We start from the raw sequence: 23,767 nt of genomic DNA on the forward strand, positions 1-23,767 counted from the left end.
ATAATATTATACGTGTTCACAAACTTGATCTGTATATTCAGTATAATGGTTGTGGGAGGTGTATAGTTTCTTGAAATATTGAAATTTCGTGTCACCTATAAACCTATATAAATACTAGGATGAATTTTTCTATGTATATATGTATATATTTATAAAGTATTACCTAATATCGAGAGAGAGAGAGAGGGAGAGAGCAAAAAAGAAAAAGATAAAGAAAATAGATGAGAAAAATAATGTATCGTTGGTATATTAATAAATAAGGTATTTAAATTTACGGTCCTCGACTCTCTTTTTTCGCGTCAGTTGATAGCTTTTTTTACGAGTCTTGGCCAACGTACAAAAATCTTTTACCAATACTCGTTTCATTTCGACTTATAGTGTCATACGAATTCTCGTTCTTTTCATCTCTGTTCGACACGAATTCTCACGTTGTGAAAGAAATTTAAATTACACTTCCGGACAACGGACGATGTAAAGCTGGCGAAGAAACAAATACAAAATCAATTTATTATAGATAATGTTGGGAAAAATCGTAGAAGCAGTTAGCATAAATGATCATGTTGAAAAAAGAAAAGTAACTCATGCTGTGCAGGTATCGAAAGAAAAAAATTGATTTCTTACTTTTCTGGTACAACTTACGTAATGTAATTAACTGGAGTGAAGCCTGTTGTCGAGACTGGAAATGATTAAACGTGTACAAACAGGGCTCGTAGTCTGGCAGAATGGATTATATAATTTTGGAATCTTATACGAAACGTTGAACGTTGTTTATTCGAGAGTTTGTATGTAGATATATATGTATATATTCAATATAACAGTCGACGATAAATTCGATGTCTTGTACTAAATCGAAGCAAGCCTCTTGATCACTCACTTTTCAATTTATTACAATGACGTACGATCTTTGACATCCAGATATAGAGGAGCTCGCGGATCTTGATTAACGATTAACGATTATGGATCTCGGACGACTAAAAGCCTAGTCGAGTTGTTGCGCACCCAAAACTCACCGAGCAACCATATTCATGTTACATATATAATTCGGTCCGTGTCAAACGGCATTGCCTACCTGGAAATCATCCTTGATTTCATTTGACTTATACGTCATAAGTTTCATGGCTCTTTTTCGACGACCCATAATGAATCTTGATAAGATATTGATAATCGTTGCGTACGACGTCGAAACGACGTGTATATATTATAATATCGGTAATATGTTTGAACCTCCAGCGTTAACAATAAGACTTGAATGTTAATTCTTTGTTGCGCATTTTTATTTTCTTTTTCTCCCCCCCCCCCCCCCCCCCCCCCCCCTATGGCACTACATTGAATTGCATCGAATTCCTGCTGCGGGAAAATAAATTATATTTAAAGCACTGCAAATTCTTGGGCAACGCGGCGATACACGCTGAAAGTAGGGAAAGGCTTCGTGCTACGTTCGACATAGAAGAGAAGTTTCCTTCCTTTCTCCTTGAGGTCACTAGAGTCCGTTCGACGAGCAGCTTCACTCCGACTTCCCGGGTTCGGGTCCTTTCAGAGTAGAGAATAGAATAGAGATGCATTCGAGAGATCATAATTCACGCTCCACTTGGGCGCTTGGCTGCTGTCACAGGTTTCGAATACGTTGATATATATGCCGAATGAGTTTAAACGGTCATAACGAATCCTTCAACAAAAACCCAGAAGCCTGACTTCTGTGCAGATTCTTGCCGAGGGATATACTATTGGGTAGCATTTCGATTAGAGGAAACGAATTTAAATTATCGAATGTTAATTCACGTTGATATAACGCGATTCGACATTGAGAAATTTGTTGAACAAATTATTTTAAATTGCGTAATTAAGTACAGGACGTGAGGAAACTGGATAATTTTCGTTTGGTCATGACCTGTAGCTTGGAAATATAATAAATTCGCAAGAAAGTGCAGCGTCAGGTTTACCACCATTTTGAAGTTGGTACGGAGTAGGAGGAGGTAATTGAACCACTCGTCACCAAAGCGAAGCCAACGTCCGTTGATACGACGAGGAAGAGTTACGGCATCACGAAAAGATAATTATAACACTCGATCACACTTGATTCAGTCTTATTCTGCGATATGTAGGTACACGCGTTTGCCTCCTTGATCTTTCGCTGTGATCATTTAGCAACTGACGATGAGTCTTTCAAGTGGCGTATAAACTAAACACTGTACGTCTCGTACGCATGCCATACATTCAAATATTCAAGATTTAACACTCGTCGATAAGTGAGTATTTTATCAAGAAAATAAAGACTCAAGATTTTTTGGGGGAATTCGAGATTATATCCGACTGAGGGAATTTATCTTGAAAAAACGTTTGAGAGGGAAATTCACCAAGCTTGCTTTATTTTATATGTATACCTTTTCTGGATATAATATCGTGCGAGTTCTTCTTCTATACAATACACTCCTAGTAGATTTTTTCATCCAACAAATGTCTAGACAGTTGAAGAATCCACTTACGGGTGAACCGAGTTGTGAAAGAAGCTGCTCGAAGCAGATACACACTTGACTCGTATAGCATGTACAGAATCACCATCGAATCACCATGAATTGATTAATTATATCTGTTGGGTTTCGTGTAAGCTGGGTTGGACAGCTCAGGTGAAATAAATTCGTACAAGCTGCTGAAAATCGACTGTTGAAAAAGGCTGGAAAAACGTGGACGTATAATGCGGTAATCAATTAGTATAAAATTTCGTTACTTCGGTGCGAATGATCTCGTGATCGAAGCTATTGTAGCTAGAAATCACTTTATCGGGATTCGAGTGGGTAATAAGATTATAAAAGACGATAAAATTGTATCCCTCAGACCGGTGGAAAAACGTCCTACTTTGTAAAATTCCTTGTCTCACCGCCAGCGGTCGTTAGTTTTTCAGAATCGTTTATTACCATCTCGACAAAGTTGACTCGATACCGGAAAGATATCTTTTATTGGCACAGCCGTCGACACTTACAGTGAGTCCGGTTCACCGTTCCATCAATTTCACGTAATTGCATGCGCGGGGGAAAAAGGCGAAAAAAATATTCATGTTAACCTAAAGGCCGACTATCGATGCCACGAAACGACGGGAGTTTCAAGTAATTGATGGGAATGAAAATGGGAAGAACATCGAGTTGTGATTCAGCGAGGCGATGGGCATTTTGCCATTGATGCGAGGCTATAAACCCCTCGGAGTTTCGTTGCACAATTTCTGATGCTGCAGAGAGTCGGTACATTGCGCCAAGTAAAGTGGCTCAGTGATGTCTGCACTTATACCCATGACCTTGGCACGATTTCACCGAGTAATCTGTACTATCGTGAATTCTCTTCCGCAATTCTTCAATCGTATAAGAAGAAATCGAAGTATAAGGATGGTGTAACGAAACGAGTATACGAGTACTATCCGCGGACAAAGTTCAATTTTTTATACTCATAAACTGGATCAGGCTTTAGGTTCGTTTGGTTCAATGGTTCAAAGTTGACTTTATCACGTAACGCGGACTGTCACGATGACAGCTCGAATTAATTAGCTGTAATAGTTCAATTAGTTGTGTAGAGCTGATAATTAAAGGTTAATTGACCAACTTCACACTCGGAGTCCATTCGCGAGTCCAAACGTGCGTTACACGTGGGATGTGTAACTCGAGGTCGATCCGTTCGCCGAAAAGGCAGGCAAACCTAATGAAAGAGGTGCGTGGTTGGTTTAAATGGTCCGGAGCTTTTTGTCTTTCAGTCAAAGTGCTTCAATTGGGTGGGGGGCTAATTGTCGGTGTAATTACGGTACGTCGTAATACGATCTCATGTGTAAGGTTCATTGGTATGTAGTATTATTTTCTGCTACAAAAAATTATGATAAATTATATAAACATACAAGACTCTTAAATATTAATAAAGAAATTCAGTCGTCGAATTTTTTATCCTCACGACAACTGATTTCTTGTCGGAAAAAATGATTTCTTCTTCAAGGCTGTCAATCTTTGTGTAACGTATTCGACTGTATAAGAAAATATTGGAAGGGATAATTAGTTATGCTGTATCGTGGGGGTAAAAATGAGGAGAAATAAAAAGAAGGAAACAACATCGTCTCGGGGTAGCCGTATTGAAAATTTATTTACGGATCGGACATCGTCTGCGAATGAATCATGCGAGATAATTGGAATTCATTAGTCCGTTTCCCTCACGTTGCCGAGACACGCGTATCCTTAGTCTATATATTTAGCTGTTCCTGCGGAACATTCGATTCTACGGACACGAGACACTCTCCTTTGTATTTTGGTGAATGAAATTGGGTAGATATGGCTATTGGTTGGGTAAAATTTAGGGTAGATTCCTGGTTACATAAATTCCGTTTGCTTTCTACGCTGCGACGCGTGCAGGAAGTGCGTAACGAGAAAACGATCGCGGAACCGCAGAATTTCTCTGCAGTTACGAGGACCCTACAGTACCAGCGAGACAACGAGGCTAATTTCATCGGTTAATTTTATCGATGAATGAAACAAATGACGTCAGCTTCGGGCGTTACCCGATATTACAATTAAGGCAAGACAGAGGAGTGAAATTGCCGGTTCTCGTAACGAGGGGATGAATTCATTCTCATTCTCACCGTAAAAACGCACCACTTAGCGACAAGAAATATGGACGTTATCTGTTTCGCAACATAACGCCGGTGATCGGTTCGAATAACAATGTGGAAAGATGCGGAAAACTTGAAAATGATCTTAGCTTTCCTCATCGTCGGACTTTTTCCTTAGCGTTGAAAAAACTGTACTCACACTCTCCGGGGTGTAATATACGAGACTGTGATGATAAGTAATATTTTTTCATTCAGTATCTGTTTGTTTTTGTAATTTTCTATTTTATCTCTTGTTTCTATTCGAACTCTCTCTCTCTCTCTCTCTCTCTCTTCCTCTCTCTTACACGGTTACAAATCACCGACTGTGAAGATAAGTATACGAAAAATGAATGATCTATCGGTTAAAGCGATGATAAACAGCTAGCAGATAGTCTTGTCAACGTTTCTCGCAAGATGAGACTTGTAGAAACAAACAAGCCAATCGCGTAGAAACATGCTTTTAGGGCTTCTTTTCAATTCCTCTCAGCAAGCGGAGAGTGATTTTCACTCGTTGTAAGTTAGACGACGCGACTCGGTGATCATTGATTTGAAACAATGGATTTTGCAGGTTCTAGATTCGATGAAGAATAAAGAAGAAACTACGGCTTTGTCGTTGGATATCGGTGCGTTAATTATCCAAGTCGAGAATAGATTTAGGAAGCTACCCAGAAATGCAGCCGGTCTGCCAACTCTCTTGGTACATGAATGAGTCGGCTATATACCTATACGTGCATAGACACGTGCTCCGTGATTTATAGACAAGCCGGGAAAAGCGGACGGTGCACAGGAATCGAGAAAACGACAAACGTGCGGTGCGTTTTCTGGTAGCGATGGGTTCAAACTGACTAGCTACTCAAGATCCATACAACGGAAAAGCAAACTGCTTTCCTCCCTCCAATTGATCGATACTACGATAAACACTCGAAAATTTCACATATGTCACATTTTCCGTCTTTACATGCACGCGTCAAATGTTATTCAACATTTGGTTTATGAAAGTTGTCTGATTTTTACCATGTCTATGTACATATTGTACATACGTGCAACAAGTGGGTTCGATTTCATTCCTGGCCTCGAGTTTATTGCCGCAGAGCGGCGGTGGAGCTGAAAACTGTGTTACCTACCCCTTACATTACGCTAATCTTAGACGAGTCTCTGGCCATTCACAGAAGCATTTGTGCAACGTGGTAGCAGGTCAGAATGGAGCCGAGAGTCGAGAGCAGTGAGCTGTGCAAGAGTTCGTTGTCTCGACTATCCGGGTACGGTGATATCTATCTTTGGAATCGGAAGATAATTGCTTAGAATGAAATTCTGCCCGGTGCCAAATTGTCCTCAGTCAGCCGGGAATTTATCCGTTGGTAACAGCTGAGACTCGGTCTCCCGACCGTAAAGACTTGGACCTGCTGCTGCTGTTGTTTTTATTAATATTACGATTATTATTATTAAGAAGTTGCCAAGAAAAAATTAATAGAGGAGCCCTTATTGTTCATCCCTCGCCTCGGTATTATGATTTAAAAAACTTGCAAAACACCGTTTCTATGAATTACCTCATCGGTGATTTTTTTTTTCTTTTTTTTTTTCTATATCATGTTGCAGAGGAGGAGCCGGTGGAGAACAGCAGAACAAACGGAAACCACTATGGGATACAACGAGCTAGTCCCGTCGGCTCGAGTTCCCGGGGGACACCGCCGACCTCCGGACATCTAACGACGCTCCACACCTCACAACAGCATCACAACAATCACAACAATTCCCACAATCATTACACAGATAATCACAATTCGAATCATTCGAATCACTCGTACGGCGGGGGGCCACCACTTGTTGTTGATTTGGAAGCCAGCAACGATAGCAAACGACACCGGAACGGGTACGTGCTATTCGTAATCAGATTTTGAGTTTTTTTTTTAAATTAATTTTATTTTTTTATTTTTTCATTATACTGACATTCCCAGTATTGCAGTATTGTTGTATAGGTATGTATGATGTGTACACGCGGTTATCGAGGGATTATATGTATACCTATATTTACTTGCACGTATGTAGCCGTAACTTTCTAATCTTTCTTGATTGAAATTTCCTTCACTTATCGATAGCGTGCTTTAAATCTATTTGTCATTTCTTAAATCCCACCTCACAACGCCGATCTACTCGGAGTATGCCTACGACGTGTAGTAGTGAATATATGAAATAGTATGAAATAATTGTACCCGGATAAAAGTTGGACGAAAGAAAGTTGTTTCGAGATTGGAAAAGAAAAAAAAGAAAAAAATGAAAAAAATACATCGAATTGTTACTGATTCCCGAATTGCGATTGAAATTATACCGCGAGCTATGTAACTAATGAAACGTCGAATAATTGAGAAAACAGGAGCAAAAATAATATTATTTAGGGGAATAAGGTTTGGGGGTGTGTGAACACATTTGTATTTCTATTTTTATTCTTGTTATTGGAAATTATTTGTTTATAATCTGTACGTTGATGATTCAATGTACGTGTAAGTAAGAAGAACTAATTATAATTATAGCAGTATCACGATTATGAACTTTGTTGCAAATTTATGACTAGTCTTGTAAAATATGATGGATTTTGTTTTCGTTTCCTTTTTGTCATTATTTCTCGATTAGCCAATTGCGATTTATCGCAACTTGGAGTCTTCGAGCAGGCTGCGCAGACTTTGTACTTTAATTACATTGAACGCATATCGGGCATTCTCAGTCAAATCACGGGTTAATCGGCAAGACTCCGTCGGAGTTTGAGCTCTTAATTGTGTAAAATAATTTCATCAATTTAAAAAATGTGTAAAAATTTAATCAATACTTCCAAATATTAAAATTCATATTTTGCACAAAATAAAACAAAAAAAATTCATTCATTATCAAAATCCGACGGAATCAGATCGATGACCCCGAGATTTGAGTCAGAATACCTCATATGTATCCTTGCATTGACGGCTTGGACAGTCTACTTTGCTGAGTGAACTTTCAACAGGATAAGTGCATTAAGACGTGTATTGTTAGGTACACCAGCTCGCATATGATTAAAAAAAAATCTCATTTCATATCGCATCGCATTTTTTTTTGGGTCTCGCGAGAAATGATATTATAGATTATATAACTCGACATTTTTATTAACTCGTCTTATACCTTATCGAAAGTAATTTTTCACGAGAGTTTATTGATTATATTTTTTTATCTTCTTTGTTTGATATAATATTCAAGATATCAAAATTCACGCCAGTTTGCGTTGTGCAACTCTTATTACAATATTATTATATATTTTTCATAGGATTATATATTTTTCTTATCGTTGACTGCAATTTTAGATACTCAAGATTAATGACCACTAAAAAAAGTGAAATATTGACAAGTTTTCTCAATTATTTATTACTCTCTACAGTTGTTTACAATCAATCATGAAGATTTGAATATGTCTTACAAGTTTCTTGCTGCATGTTTTCGAAAACTTGAAGAGATCGGTTGATCCGATGATAATTCTTTATCGACAATCGTGCAATAGTTAACCGTTCACTCCGATGCGTCTATGGTATAACCCTTTGGGTCGTACATTTATACTGTGCTGAGTTAACTTTTATACCAAAATAGTATTCCGTAATTTTTGGGATCGCTCATTACGAAAACAGATTTCAAAAATTCAAGATGGCAGTTCTAATATGGTGGACGAAAATTTTAAATTTCATCGAATACGGTCATAAAACTATGCATATCTACGGAATTTTGAAAATCCGATTTCAGATTCGTAATTAGCGACCACAAAAACCTTTTGGTCAGAGATTTTCCTCCAGGTTCGATCGAATTTGAAATTTCGTCCGCCATATTGGAACCACCATCTTGATTTTTTAACTCCGGTTTCGAATTAGTAATCAGCGACCTCAAAAACTTATAATTTATGTAAAACATGTATATGTGTAAAGGGGTAACTTTCTCGGGAATAAATTATTCCTTCAATTTTCACGATATTTTTCAATCAATTTCTTTCTAACAATAATAATTTACGTTATATCGCAATTATTACTCTCGAGTATTGAAAACCTATTATTATACTATCAGAAATAGCAAAAAATGGTTATAAAATAGGCGGTAAGAATACTTGCCACTATGACTCAAAGTGATATGTGTTGAAACACGAGAGACGTAAAGAAGTCTCGTAAACCTGACCTACGCCACTTGAAACTGCTGTTCGAGCTACCGGAATAAAATATTGCGTAATCCACGAATCAACCTTTGAGATATGACGCTGTTTCTCATTACCAACTTCTTAATTCGCTTGAAATGTATATTAGATTGATTAACATGCGGCAGTGGGCTTGGAACATTGAAATTCATTGCGTTAAAATTCACGATGTAGATCAGTGCAGGGTATAAAGGAGGCACCGTATTATAAATTGAAGGAAGGAAAAAACGAAGGCAACAAAAAAAAAAAAAAAAAAAAAAATCTGCAAAGCTGAAATCACCGTCGAAAAGCCTCGACCGAATAATCTCGAGGTCGGCGTGAATAATGGCTGCATGCGAAACTTTGAACGTCGCAAACACACCGCAATTATTGCGTGTGTGATCGTGCTTGAGAGCACATGTGGCGATCGCGTAGCTTGAGCTTATAGTGGTCGATACGTCGTAAAGATTAATGTGCACGCACCGATATATCTTCATGTATATATATATCTATATAACAGCATCAATTTGCAGAGCGCACGTGTTTTACACACGTGGCGATTGTAAAGTACGGTTGCTCGATCAACTTGCTAATTCTCCACGTTTCAGCGATATATTTTATTGAGGGAAGATTTTAATCTTTCTACAATTTTTAATTGTGTACATATATACATATATATGTATATATACACATTATCTTTCAACACACGGGTGATAGGAAATCGTATTTTCACTTCGATACGATGATAATTAAATTATATGTTTTAACATTTATTTTCTCTCTTTCTCTCTCTCATACATATCTAAGTTTTTCTATAACAGTAATTCAGTTTCCTTTAGTTTTTCATACTTTTAATGACATTTCTGCGATATCATCAAAAATATAAGCGAGAGTTGTTTTTTTTTTCTCTTTTTTTTTTCCTTCTTCTTTTGCTAAATCTAAATCGAAAACTTTTTCTTATCATCGGAGTAAAAAACATTTATTTATATACCTATACTATAATGGATAAAATATATTATTACATTGTCGGCGGTCGAGTTGATAAAATGTTGGATAATATAACGAGAGGTCGCGAAGTTCAGGTCATCAGTGCTCTTCGTTTTACTCTTGGCGCGTGTACAGCGTATGAAATACATACGTATACCTATATATTTGAGCACAAAGTGCTCGATCAACAGCGTAAGCTGTGCAAGTAAGACAATGACACGCTCCGCAGGCTTTTCAGCGAAGAAATTTAATTTAAAAAATTTTTAATCACCTAGTATGGAGATTCGTCGTTTCATTTTGTTAACGGAGGAGGATCCGGAGTTAAATTGTGTGTCTTATCGGTCTAACTATACATATAACATAATTATATGTCACGAGGAGCGAGGGACAATATTTCAATAGCTGCTCGGTGTCGCACAAGTCATTCGAATATCTACTTGTACAGTCATGTATAATAAACTATATTATAAATGCGTCTCAATCGTTTACCTCAAACGGTTTCCAAGTACCAGCATCGAGACCGTATCGATTTTTTTTTTTATTCTTACACGGTTTTTTTTTTCTTTTTTTCTTTTTTTTTTTAGTCGCAAATTTGTTCTTCTCTTTACAACAAGTTATTAACTTTAACCGGTACGTGAAATTACGGTGAACTTTGCCAGAACGTGTGTGACTTTGGTATCGGAGTAATTTTTTTGTTCGTTTTTTTTTCCTTCCCTCTTGATTTTTTTTCTCTTTTCAGTTTCTTCTCCCTTTTTTTTCTTCAACACGACCGAACACAGTGAGTGGTTTGTTTATTCATGTCTGCCCCCGTTTCTTTTTCTTTATACCGCAATAATGATCGACGCGATGAGAGAATTATGGTTAGAAAAAGAGAGGAAAATTGACATAAAGTATACAATATGTATATTAGTAGCTCTTGTGTATACATCGTGGTCGAAAAACGCCGATTTTATGTGTTATAAATTGTGTGTCTACTACGTTTTTCGCGCAGTCGAGTATTGTACAGTCTTATTTCAATTCGACTCTTCAATTACGGTTATTGCGTAATGTGTCACCGGCTATATACACGTACGTGCAGCATTTAATCGAGATTACAATTCATCCTGTAGCCTCTCAGCATTCTATTCCATAAAAAAAAATATATTTAACGGTTTAATAAATATTCGGCAGAGGAAACTATCGATGGTCTGTTATTTGCGGTTAGTTTAATTAAATAAACAATCGTCTCGTCCTTCTGATTCCTGGAGAGGACAGAGGTATTTGCCTCTGCCCGTACGCCGGCAAGATAACTTTATTTCCAAACCTGAACAGTTTTAGTATTTCGTACAAAAGAACTACGACTCGACGAAGGGAATTTGTAAAACGAAAAAAAAAAAGAATAAAAAGAAAATACCTTTCAAACACTTTACTCGAGGTTTTGCCTACATGCTTGGTAAATCGAGGGTGGATGGGAATTTGCGATTCCAATTTTGGTTTCCGTTTTTTCATTCTCTTTCTTCTCTCTTCCCATCTTCGCCCCAGAACTGTAATAAATTTATAAATCTGTACAGTAAGGCGATATACATATATGGAACGGTTAATAAACTCGCAATACGTCGTCTCCTCTGGTGATATCAGAAAAGCAGAGGTAATTAATACATCGGCGTTATATACAGGATGTGTAATTTTCTGTGTAGGTATACATACACATAAGTATATACAATCGTTGTATGTTACTCGTTGTGTTTGTCGCGTTGAACACCCTGCATGCGATACACGTGCCGCTGATCTTTCAAGAGCTGTGCGTGCACGCTGATACATTACACATATGTCACCCAACGATATATTATACTCTGTCTTTTCTGATTTATATGTGGATGTATGTGTTGTGATCGCGGTTGTGCGAGCGTGTAGGCGGTTATTCAATGGCTGGATGATGTTCCACGTGGCAGACGCTTATTATTCTTTCTTGTTACCACAGGCCATGTGTGATCCGGTCTGGGACGAGAGAGGTCCACAACAAGTTGGAGAAAAACCGTAGGGCGCACCTCAAGGAGTGCTTCGAACTCCTCAAGGGACAGCTGCCCGTCCAGGATGAGAAAAAGTCCTCGAATTTGTCCATCCTTCACGCAGCCATCCGACACATACAGGTCAGTTTCACATCCCCTGCGGATCGGATAATAACGCCGATTTAAACGACGACGGTGCGACCTGTAACGCAGTAAAGACCGAAGAGCTTCGGGTTTTCGACGACCTTTTACAGACTCGCGATTACATATTTAAAAAAAATTGAAATTGGAAAAACTATCGCCTTTTGGATTGGGTGTTTGAGGATACAAAGAATACGTGTTTCAACGATTTTATAACATTTTTTTTTTTTTTTTTGTTGTGTTTTTACGTCGATCGGTCATCGAATCGCGATAATGATGATAATAATACAAAGCGTGCGGTAATGATTCATCAGAATTTCGAGAATTTAATTCACCTTCACGGTATTCAAGTACACTTTGCATATTACGAGATTCCGCGAGTGGATATTTTGATGGAAAGAAAACGAACAACGAAGTGGAACAATTGATTCGATGTATTGAATCGCAGTTCGATTCGACTTTCAATGGTAACAAAGTCATCGAAATATATAATACAATTACACGCTGACGAGACAAAATTATTGAGAACTAACTATTTCTTTCTCTGAATCTCCTAGTTTATTGTATATTTCGTCGTCGTGAATATGGAGATACACTCATTTGTTCATACGAATTTTAGTTACCGTTGTCATTTTCCTTATGTGGAATTTTGTACTTGAAGATTTGGTGCAGAAATATAATATAATCACAGTATTCACAACCGTACGATAATTACCGTAGTAAAAAATTTACAAAGGAACAATTTCTTTTACTTGAAACATTTTATTTAATATAAGTCACAAACTGGTTGTGGTGCAGCATATACTTATTCTTCATCTTCTTTTCTTTACCTTTATCTTTATCTTTATCTTTATCTTTGATGAAAGTTTTGTGTAAAGAAGTTGCCGGTTGATTTTGCTTCAAAGTTGGCGTCTAGGCGCTCCTTATTCGGTTGGAAAATTCGCGGGATAAACCAATTTCTTCGCCGAGCTTTTACCGCACGTCTTTAGACGATCGCATAATTTCGTACCAACTTTCATCGCTCTGCGAAGCTGATTTGATTTTAATATATACGAGTTTCTACAGTTATTTATTATTTTGTTTACCTATTGCCAAAAAACATTTCTCAACTCATTACCTACCGACGGATATTCACATTTTCGCCGCCCTCGATTGAGGATATTAATTTCAAGTCGACTTCCGGTCACCTGTTAGCAGTACGTCGCGACGACGTCGCTACTCGGAGATCGCTGCTTCAGCTCTGCAAGCAATTACGAATGTGGGACATGCGCAAATAACTGTAGGAATAAATAACTCGAGAGATATTCTGGGAAAAATTTCCTCAAACACTTTTCATCTTTATAATTGTATGTACGTACATTAGGCTGGTCCTTATTTAGGCTGTTGACGAATTTTTTCTGCCCCACTACCCAAATCAACTTCAAATAATTCAAAAACTTAAACTCCTAAGATATTCGGCTTTGTCATCGAAGTTTCTTATACTTTTCCCCATGTTATATCCATAAGAAACTTCGATCACAAAGCAGACTATCTTAGAGTCGAGGTAAAAATTTGGAAAAATTAAGCAATTGTTTTGAATTATTCAAAGTTGATTTTTTAGGGGATTGGGACGGAAAAAATTCGTCCACGCCCTAAATAAGGACCACCCCAATGTACATATTTATTTTCAAAGGGTATTCAGAGGGGGTTGTTACATTAAGTTGTTACAGACGTTTCGAATACTTTCTTCATAACAGGCACCCAAGCGAGATAATATTATAGATAAGTATATGATAGGTTGGAATGTTTGTAACAATTGATAATTACTGCGCTATGAAGAAACGAAGAACCAGCACTAGCCGTTGTACTGAGTAAATCAGTTCTATTTTATTAAATATATAACGTACCTGTAATGTACGTATTACATTATCATCCTGTCGTAATCGTTTAACCGTTAATTGATCAACACTTTGTCCTGAGCTGGTTGAAGCGCAATTTTAGAAACTATTAATCCGCAACAGCGAAATGAATAAGAAGAGAGGAAAAAAACGGTAATATTAAAAAAAAAAAACTTAAAAAATATCCAAATTTACTGCGCAAATTATTTTCCAACATAGTCGCGTATCCTATATCGCATATATAATACGAAATCTGTGTACATTATACTCTATATATACATATATACGAAGCGATATGACGTAAAGTATTTACACATATATGCAGTAGCATGCAATCATACAACGTATAATAAGTAGACATAATAAAAGAGAAGTAACTGTACAGGACCGCGGTGTCAACGTTACGAATCGATGTGTGTACGCCCAAAGCCTGCTGTCTGTATGTACATATATATCAAATCTATGTCTCGTCGATCAATTACTGCGAATGTCAAAGCAGGATTTCAATATGGCCGCGGTCCCGCGAGGATATAGGTTGTATATCTATACTCGATAAAATCTGGGGAGGAGCGAGCTCTCCTATCTTTCTCTCTCTCTTTTCTCTCTCTGCGTGCGTACTATACATAGTACAGTATTACATATACATACATATATACATATATACATAGTATGCGTATACCTACACAGATTATTTACACACGTGTAATAGGTGTAGGTGTGCATAATAGGTACGTACATACTCATTGTCAGTGTACAGACAGCGGTGCATGAGGTACATACGTACGTGGATGGATCTATAGATAGATGGACGGACAGATGGATGGATGGATGGATGGTTGGTTGGTTGGATGGATAGATAGCTATATAGAAAACGGGTTGAGGAAGGCTTCGAGGAGGCATCGTCATTACCGCGGCCGCGACGGCCCCTCTCGAATCTTGAAAGGCAACCGTATGGCGCGTACCACCGACGCTCTCTGATGTCAGACGGGCGTAGGTCGGCGCTCCGATCGAACCTCGCGCCTAGCTGCTCTGTGTCAGACGCTAGTCCGCGTCCCCGCGAAGGTCGTTCACTCCCCCCACCCATCCCCCCTTTCCACCATTCACCTTTCCGTTATCGCGACCACGTGATCGACTCGCGGCCATCATCGCTGCACTGAGCAGCACGCAGATGACCACGTGTTCGCATCCCCCTCTCCTTCTTCATTCGAGAACGCCTCAGGTTTTTGGCCAATTGCCGCCGCGTCGTCCGTCGGCTGTTCGCTCTTTCTTACTATACTTGTATTTATAGGACTGCAGGAGATTGGGAGGGAAAATATGATGGGATTTTTTTTTTTAATCTTGTTGCTCTTTTTGCTTTTCTTTCATAATTTTCTAAAATTATTCATTTTATACTTCTTTTATAACGTAGATCTAATCGTAAGGCATAGACGTCCTTTACTGTGCTGTTTGAGTTTCCTGTTTGCCAATATTTTTGCCAGTTTGCGGGAGGGTATTTGTTTAATCGTTAATTCTTGCGGTACTATTTAGTAATGAATCTGCGAATTAACAGATTCGATTTCTTATTTTGAAGAAGTAAAATTTTACCTGCATGTAATTGTGGATAAATATTTCTTATTTTATATTGCATTTGAAAGATTGTTGTTGGATAATTGGTGGGATGGAAATGAGCTGCTGTTATATCGAATTATTGGTATATTAATCAACTGTTCGTAGAAAAATTTCAACTAACTTTGTGAATGTTGTATTTAGTGTTACGTATAATTCGTTCGAGTATTATCTAAGGGAGGCATTGAGGAATAGAGTTGGAATTTGAACAATCTGAATAAAATATCCTGACTGGTTTGATAAATTAAAAGTCTCCCAGGAACTTATTTCACAACCGAAAAATCGACTTTGCGAGCGTGACCGTCGCCTCGTTATCAGTAGTCCCCGATCTTTTCTGGCTCGTACCGTGTTTACAATACGTGAAATATTTATAAACTATACTTGGCCCTGGGAAACGTTTGTTTATTGCAATATTGCACTGCACCTCGAGTGTTTTAGTGTTGATGGAAAATGTCTTGCAACGTACTGATTTACTTGTTTCGGTTCTATTACGATCATGGTAAAATATAATTTGAATATCAGCGGGTTATTACTCAAATCCAAGTGAAACCCTAAATCGTTTTTCGTTCTGTGAACTGTAACAAAATTCTGCACAGTTTATTTCGTACAGCCTATCTCGATTTGCGCTACCGTCGGATCGCGAATTCGCATGTATTTGAGAACCTATCGCTAATCGGATAGTTGAATCACGTTCAAACCCTTTTTCATTCGAACGAGTTATTAATCCAATTCCGCGGGATCGTTTGTAACCCGCACAGTTATCCTATGAATATAGATATGATGTACATTTGGTAGAATAATTGAATCGTCTGAAAACACAGTCCCTGTAATAAAAGGCATGGCCATTCTATGGTTTATTCGTATGTATAAAAGGGTAACTGTTCATTGTTTATATATGGGCCCCATTCATTCGTAATAAATAGCTGCAATTGATTATTTTGGATATAAGTTATGGATACAAATTATAACTCATTCAGCAAAATGCTTGTGTATATTTGCTGAGACGAAAATATATATGTTTTTTCATGGAGCGGGGTAGTAGTTCCGCCGATGCGTTTACGTAGCGCTTTGGGAAACGTTTACAAATATCATCTCGGGTTGCGGGTTTATTTTCGTTTTCGTAGGAGATGAAAAATACTATTGATTCGTCCAGTCGTTACCGAATAGCAATAATTTCGGACACACGATTATTGCCTACCTCCTTCATAAAACGAGAAATAATGGTATGTATTGTACCACGGACATATATTCTCAGCTTATATTCAATTATTGTTTTTACCGCTCCGTTTTAGATTTTAAATGTTGATTGAACTGAGGACGCGATATCAACACTTATTCATTTTTCAATGTTGAACAAATGAAAGGTCAGCAACTATTACGGAACTGAACGGAAGAATATGGTGCAGAGGTTTATAAAAACGTGATGCAAATGGTTATAGAAAAAATGTTGAGTTTCAAGTATTCAGTTGAATCCTGTAATGTTTGCTTTTTTTTAATTTAAAAACAATAAAAACTGAATCTTCATACAAGGCCTTTGAGAAAAGGAAATTATGCGAAAGTCATCTTTGTGATGGCGAGTGATTACTGTAGGTAATGAAGAATGATGAGAAGATTATCTGAATGAAATATGTACTCCGATACAATAAACGCGATGCTGACCTCTCAGACCACTAATTTGAAATATTACAGTTGAACTAGTATGCTCGACTCCGTCTAGGGAGTTTCAAGGACGCGATTGTAAAACAAGCTTCCAAAACTGCAGAATAGCAAAAACGGAGTAACACGTGTTTACAAAACTTTTCGCTTGTGGCAGATCGGAGTATATCAATGTATTCTTGGACATCGATGGAAAGCTCGAAAATGTGTCGAAACTGTAGGCAAAGATATTACATATTTTTGATTTACAAAGAAAGTCATATTATCGTTAGACCGGAACTTAATTATATTAATATATAAATATATATTGCAAAATGGGCCAAACCTTGCGTCCAATCGTATAATACAATATTATTATTTTGATCTAAATTAGAGTTCATGGAACCGTAGTGCGCGTTACGCAAGAATTGACGAAAATAATGTTGACGGAGTGAAATGATTTGACAGGTGCGGTATTTACAGCCACCAGGCATAAAGGGACCCTCTTTGTTTTCTCAGAGCTTGTATTATACCGACAGCCGTAATATTCTTGTGCCAAGATTCTTCATAGTTGAGAAAAACTCTTTTAGACAGGATGATGGCATATCACCAGTGGATAGAATACCCACGTATATATAATTTGAACCTGCTGCAGCAACACAAACTCCCGATGAATCTCCTTTTATAGTACACTGAGCGTACATGGTTAATATAGATACAAACTTTATATGCAATGCAATTTTGTCCGAAGCTTGATGAATCATGTTAAGATCTCCGATCGATATTGCAGCTCAAAATTGAAAAGAAAAATTCGCTATTCAAAATGGCACCACGATTTACAGTTGGTCAAACTTTTCATTGACACATAATTTTTCTCTTGAAATTAACATGTTTAAACTCAGAGCGAATGTAAAACGAATTTTCACCCCAACGACATGAGTTATTGTCAAATTTGGGGCGGTCAGGTTTGGCAGATAATATCGTTAGGTAATCGTATCGATACGAAATACATACTTGACGTTTTATGGACTGAATATACATATTGATTGCAATTAGACTATTAACGTATAATCCCTTTGCGTCGAGAACTGTTCGTATGAATTTCTCTTTAAAAAAATTGACAGAATTAGTATATTGCGTAAGAAGAAGGCAAACTCGATGTTTTCGGGCCGAGCGTCAGACTGCAATATGAATTGTAGGTGAAACGAAGACAAATATTGCAAATACACGAGGCGAAAAGACCGTTGCCTCCTTGTTGCACGCAATTCTTTATATAACGAGAGTACGTTCCGCGTTTCTTTGCGCAGCAAGAAATTGAGGTTAGGGTCGTGTAATGTCAAATTCGTTCGCGTCAGCGCATGCGCGCAGTACAGAAGCGACCACTTTCGACACTCCTGCGACTTAAAAGTGGTCTCATCTCACTCACAAGTGGTGGACTCACTCTACCCTCATAAAACCGGGTATTTTGTGTACGGAAACCAGACACGGAAAAACGCGTAAAACATGCGCTCGCGGTATATTATAAGCTCTGTTTTCATGCAGCCCTAATATACACGTCGTTTGACCGTGGGCAAAAATGAAATTAGTTTTGAAATATGCCGCGTGGCACACGCGGATCTCGGGGAAGATTTTAACGGGGGTGTAGTGGGAGGAGCATCGCAAAACCAGCGTGTTCCTCGCTCCTCCTCGCTCCTTCTCGCTCCTCCTCGTCATCGGCAGAGTCACGGATATTATATGGGTAGACTGTAGAGGAAGGAACGTGCGCGAAATACGTTGCGCAACGCAGCCTCGGCCCCGATTAGACCGCATCCGAAATTCTACACCGAGCCAGCTATACCCAAAAGATTCCGTTTGATCTTGTTTGTTACGTACATACCGACACCGCGGAAGAATCTTCTCCCGCTTAGCCACGCGGCCAAATTTGACATTTTGGAATCTAGATTGGCCAAACGAGCGACGCCGAATCATAAACCCGGAACTATCGCAAAGCTGCAATCAGGGATCTAACTCGATTTAGATATCTATATTCCGGGATTAAATATAAACTCGGGGCTTTCATCCCCTCGTTTTCACGTTATTTTAACTCGTTTTTTTTTTTTTTTTTTTTTTTAACATTCGTGGATACGTGAAGGTGACGGAAAAAATTGAATCGTCAATGATTGCCGAACACACACTGAAATCAAGATAAATATCTTGCCGGGATAAATATAGACACCCAGATGGGCTGGGGAGGATTATTATGAAATGTTATAATATACGGCGTGTTGTTCTTGGTGAGTCAATTCTAGCCGAAATTCAAGCTGCACGTGTGCTGCGGGATAACCGAAAATACGAGGGCGCGGAACGATTCTTAGGTGGGACAACAGATTAATCAGGAGACGGTGAGACTTTCGGTCAAGTCATTGGCGGCTTATTTCTAACCAACGACTATTATTGTAGATATTCTTTCCGTCTCTACGTTTTCTTTCTTATTAAATCACTGTCGATCTTGTTTTTCCTCAGCTAAAGTGGTTCTTTTCAAACTACTGACACATATTCTATTACACGAAAATTGTATCCATGAAATATACATTTCTTCGTGCATATTCAAAAGATGAAGTATTATGAAGATTGGTTAGCTGGCAAAAAAAAAAAAACTGTAAAAAATACGTCACCCGAGTTATCTAGCCAAAGAGAAACGTTCTGACGTTTGTTGTACGCAATCGGAATTGAATTTATTTGTTTACTGTATGGAAGTTTCACCAGCTTGTTTTAGTCAGTGGAATTTATATCCCTGAGTTCTTACTTCGACCAGAAATAGTAAATCAGCAGAGGGAATGACAATTCATTTTTATTAGGGAAGATATTCAGATTTCGTTGACAAAATTACGTCGGTTCTGTTGAGTAAATCTTATTCGCTTTATCGTTGACAACTGTGCCGGAAAATTCTTGGCATCCTCTGAATTTTTAATCCTCTATCAAGCCTCTGAAATTTCGTATACGTAATACGGTTACTGAACAGACATCAATCTCAGTGACTGAAATTATTTTTTCAGAATCGGTTATTCGAAGTAGTAAAATTGAATATCTGTTACTTGCAAGTCTGAAAAGCTTCTTTGCAATGAAATATATATATATATATATATATATATATATATATATATATATATATATATATATATATATATATATGTGTGTGTGTGTGTGTGTGTATATATATATATATGTAAAATAAAAAGAAAAAAAAACAAACTACGACATGATGAGTCGAAATTATCGTTGCTAACAATGATTGTCTGAGAGTTGAATAATCAAAGAAAAACTATTTTCAAAATTACGTCAAAGTAAAGATATCGTTTGATAATTTCTTCGGCGAGGAAATCTGTCCTATTTCAGTTATTATTTCTGTCGAATTGTGTTTTGATATCCCGTCAAAAGAAAATTCCTTTTATCGTTCTTAGGCGCTGAGGATCGCCAATTATCATAAACCACGATTTTAAAGATTCAACTTTGGTTAAAAACGGCTTTGAAGTCTTGTAAGAAGTTCTATTCTACTGTTTACTTTTTTTACTTGTACCGATTGGGCAATATTTGTGATCTTTATCGCAACGGAATAAAAGAAGCTTGTCACGCTACCGACTCCCATAGAAATCGCAAAAAAAGAAACAAATGATGTTGATGATTTCGAGAAAGAAAGGCGGATATTCCAGGTGCCCCGTCAGGATCGCGAAAGCTGCACGCGTATATACTATTATAATAGTGAAACGTACACATGGACACGCGACGCCGGATTAATTAATGCCAACAATAAATCGAGCAATTCGTATGGGCGTGGATTTTTGCCATATCTTACGTACGCTACGTGACTATAATACAGTATATCATTAAGGCAACATATACGTAATAAACGACGATAGTTGAATACGCGATAAGTGCAGGAGAGGATTTTGTTTATTAGGATTATTAATCGACAAGATTTAGGCACAAACTTCGCGCTTTAATGCAAGGAAGAAAACAAAGGGGGGAAGGGGGGAGATTCGTAAAGCGTGAAAAATTGTCAACATCCGTTAAACCTGGTCCACAAATCCAAGTGTGATTTCACACCCGACGACAACTGAAGGCAGGCGCTCTTTCTCGCTTTCATCAACAGGGTTTACACGTGTATATTAATGGGTCGAATGAAATACGTTCTATTATATTACGAAGTAGAGGAGACAGGGGCAAGGTATTTTATCCATCTTCGATAAATTATTCATTTTATTTATTTGAATGGAAAGATAAGATGAAAAATAAATTCGTTGAAAAAATATTAATTTTTTTTTTTCCTTACATTGTATATTTAGTATGTCTTTGGAATAGGAAAAAGGTTTATGAAAATTTCTTTCGTTCATGATTAGAAATACTATGATTTTCTTCTACTATTGCAGGAATGACTGTTACAACTATATCTCGATCACCCCTAATTTTATTGTGATTGTGAGTGAGCAATTGACACTAGAATTCTCTCCAGAATTCTCTCCAGAATTCTCTCCTTGCCTTCTCCTTTTAATGTTTCGCAACGATGTTTCTGGCATTAAATGCACTCTCATATGGTTCCGCGAATGAAGAGTAGGTCACTTCACCATGCAAAGCGAGCGTGATGGGAGAGGGGGATATCGGATTACAAATAATTTATAAAAAGCCCAGAGCACAAAACGCGGCGAACTTCCCGCAGAATTATACGTAAAATCAAGCTGCAGTCTGCGCAGGGGGCGTTTTAATATATTTATACCCGTGGATTAGAATTACGACATTATTAAGCGACGATCTACCGGGTTATAAAGTTTTTATTCCTTTGATAATAATTTTTATTACCATATCATTATAAATATTGTATATGTGTAACGATTTCTGCTGTATGTTAGCATTATTATATGTTGTATTGTTTATGTCTGGAACGTGTGTCCTAATACTTGGTAAAATAAAATCTTGTACTATAGAGAGTTTTGACGCGCACGTGTGTGTATATTTAATGGTATAATTATTATACGGAATCGGAATTACACAGTTTTATTTACCGCGGTTGAAAATTTTTGCCAGCGAACACTTCACGAGAGCAATGTACGATATGTGATAAACTTTTTTTTATCGCCAATCTAGCATTAACAACCGACCTTTCCGAAACTTATTTATTTTTCCAACGTACACGTCGTTGTTCTGCTTGTAAGATACAAAAGGCATATTTCAGCAATTTTTTTTTTTTTTTCAACTTTCTTGTAGTTATCTCAGCCTGTACATAGATTCAAGAAAAATAATTCAATTTAGCCTAATTCATACTAGGAGAACAGAAGAGGAAGCTTGCAAAAATTTTATAACAGAATCACCGACGTGGTAGTTGAGTCGTTACTTAGCTAAATGTTAATGCCGCGGTTTGAATTCTGTACTTTTCTTTTTAATACATTCCTGAAATTTTCTTTGAATTCAAGATTTGTGGCCACCTTGAATGTTCGTACCTGCAACGTATCTGAAACAACCCGGTAATTATTGTTACATGTATACACGTTATTGCCGTCGAGTATGCGTATTGAATTGAATTTTGTAACCCCGCGGGCCTCGGCAGTATCTCGGAAATAAACCGCGATAAAAATACGACGTTAGGCTTTTGCGCGACCGAGCGAAGAGCGGCGGAGGCTGCGACCAATAAATCTCGGGTTGGTAAACTTCTGGGAGTCCGAGAGACCCACGCGTGTAACGTCGTTGGAGGAAAAATTAAGCGAATCCAGAGGACGAGATTGTTCAGGTTTTCCGTCCAGCTGCCCTAGGTTACAGGCTCCATGAAATTCCTGAAAATTTGTTGCCTCCGTTAGACGATGATTACACCAGAAGATAATGCCTGTGGTGTCTCGACTCTTGATCTCCGAATACCGGCATATTACCACACTTTCCACCCGCTGTACCTACACTGATTTACTTATATATATCACGATCAGCTAAAAATATGCGCCAGGAATCACGTGAATTTATTAATAATTAACCACGTTATTCCGATATTTCGTAACTTCTCTTAGGACAACGTATCATTCATTGACCATATTGGATGGCACTGCTTCGAGGAGATATTGCACGTAAAACGCATCCGTTCTTCAGCTCGTGTTCTTTTGGCATGTAATCATGGTTGTACGTTGTACCTATAGTTGTATATTTCTAATATCCCGCGCGCAACCGAGGAGGAGAAAATTCACGGCGTCGTTTCGTTGATTCAGGACGACAGGTTCGCGGGAATTATTCTTTACCGTAGAAATATGGACACCTAGTTTTCGGATGGAGGATAGTGGTTTTCAACCAGTGTCTATCATAGTTTTCAAAACAATTCGTAGAAGCAACAAATTTTAGCCTACTTTCAGACGCTTGGTTGACACTGCTGGAAATTCTTGAGTCTTGTACAATTTAAAGTGTGTTGACAAATTATAAAAAAATGTATAGATTTATTTCAAAACTCACACCTCTCATTCAAAAATGTTTCTTTTTACTTCAACTACGAATATATTTGCTCGAATTCTGCTGTCTCTATCAAAGTTATTATCAAAGTTCAATTCTCTACAAAAATACGTCTGTGAATTTTCTGTACGAAGTATCGTTAGCTAGTTATAAAAATCAGAACGAGCAAAAACCGTTTTTCTCGTGTGAAAATAAAAAAGTATAATGTGCAACCTCCTAATGTTAATATTAAAATAAAATAAAAATTTCTTTAAACACCCTAATATATATACGTGTCATGAGAAACTTT

At 37.7% G+C, this 23,767-nt stretch overlaps 1 protein-coding gene across 4 annotated transcripts in view; it reads left to right on the forward strand.

Annotated features, from left to right (window-relative positions):
* The window catches only part of LOC124407732 (mucin-5AC-like), a 76,549-nt gene that overhangs the window by 44,785 nt on the left and 7,997 nt on the right, over positions 1–23,767 (forward strand). For all 4 annotated transcript variants that reach the window (XM_046884168.1, XM_046884166.1, XM_046884167.1 and 1 more), the window contains 2 exons: positions 6,212–6,485; positions 11,737–11,905. In XM_046884168.1, the coding sequence (XP_046740124.1) occupies positions 6,212–6,485; positions 11,737–11,905 (443 nt within the window). The remainder of the gene's footprint in view (positions 1–6,211; positions 6,486–11,736; positions 11,906–23,767) is intronic.

This window comes from Diprion similis, chromosome 6 (genome assembly GCF_021155765.1).
Source record: "Diprion similis isolate iyDipSimi1 chromosome 6, iyDipSimi1.1, whole genome shotgun sequence".
Lineage (NCBI taxonomy): Eukaryota > Metazoa > Arthropoda > Insecta > Hymenoptera > Diprionidae > Diprion > Diprion similis.